This window comes from Pteropus vampyrus, unplaced genomic scaffold (genome assembly GCF_000151845.1).
Source record: "Pteropus vampyrus isolate Shadow unplaced genomic scaffold, Pvam_2.0 Scaffold214, whole genome shotgun sequence".
Lineage (NCBI taxonomy): Eukaryota > Metazoa > Chordata > Mammalia > Chiroptera > Pteropodidae > Pteropus > Pteropus vampyrus.
In genome coordinates, this window is record NW_011888995.1 from 942,865 (window position 1) to 944,018 (window position 1,154).

Below are 1,154 nucleotides of genomic sequence, written 5' to 3' on the forward strand. Positions count from 1 at the left end.
AATTTCCCACCCTCTGCAGAATTTCCCACCCTCCGCGAAATTTCCCACCCTCTGCAGCATTTCCCACCCTCCGCAATCCCATCTGGAAGCTACAGCTCTGCGACCGCTCCCTGGCCCTCGCACCGTCTCCCCATCTCCCGCAGCTGGGTCTCTGACTCGCCTGTCCTTGCTAGCTCGATCCTCCACCAAAGCCTGTGCAATGGGAATACTCCATTTCAAGCAAACCGTCACATCTGAAGACATTTTCAAATTTAAGGAGTTTAACTATTCTATCACCTTTATCATACTCTTCTGGCTTCTCTGAAGACTGGCCCAAGCCCCAAGCTAGGCGTCACAGACTAACGCGCCGGTGTCACTTCATGCCATCTCCTCAAAGGAATTCTATGAGAAAAATGGGTTCCTTGGTCTCATTGTTTTAGGGTTTAAAAAAAAAAACCCCCAAACCCAGCAATGACAGGCATTTACTTCTTGTTTAAAAAAAAAAACCCCCAAACCCAGCAATGACAGGCATTTACTTCTTGTTTTATAATGGGGATTTCTCAGAGGGGAAAAAACATATACAGCTTAGCTATACGTTTTCTTCTTTATTTATTCCAGTTTTATCGTCAAAAACTATATTCATCCCCCAGGCTCCAGGGGGTGTTTTCACTCCTGGAATGATGCGCCATCGCACGTGTAATAGGAACGAGATCCGTAACGCCTAACACTCGTTGAGCATTTGCCACACGCCGAGCACGGGACTAAAAGTTTTACAGAGATCAACTCGCTTTTTTCTCTCGACCATCCCACAGTACATTTTATTGATGACTTTGATCACCGACTTTGATTGGGCATGTGTGAAACAATCCAATGGCATCTGACTCATCAAGAATTGTTAATTGACTTAAAGCACCCCAGCTAGGTCTCCCTGTCCAAGGCAGGGGTCACTCACCTGCACAGGGGCTGGCTGCAAAGCCCACCCTCTTCCGGGCTCTGTCAAAGACCACGTAGAAGCCCTCCATCACGGTGGCACCGAGCACCAGCGCGTTCGTGGAAGGCGAAATGCCGAATCGGTAGCACTCGTAATTCAGGCCAGCCCCCATCATGGGCTGAATGTAAAGCTGTTTAAGAGGAAAGAGCAAACAAACAAGAAAAAGTATGAATCAGGCAATGTC

At 47.7% G+C, this 1,154-nt stretch overlaps 1 protein-coding gene across 4 annotated transcripts in view; it reads right to left on the bottom strand.

The window, feature by feature from the left end:
- The window catches only part of BACE2 (beta-site APP-cleaving enzyme 2), a 45,986-nt gene that overhangs the window by 18,980 nt on the left and 25,852 nt on the right, over window positions 1-1,154 (bottom strand). For all 4 annotated transcript variants that reach the window (XM_023538205.1, XM_023538206.1, XM_023538203.1 and 1 more), the window contains one exon: window positions 932-1,100. In XM_023538205.1, coding sequence (XP_023393973.1) covers window positions 932-1,100 — 169 coding nt within the window. The remainder of the gene's footprint in view (window positions 1-931; window positions 1,101-1,154) is intronic.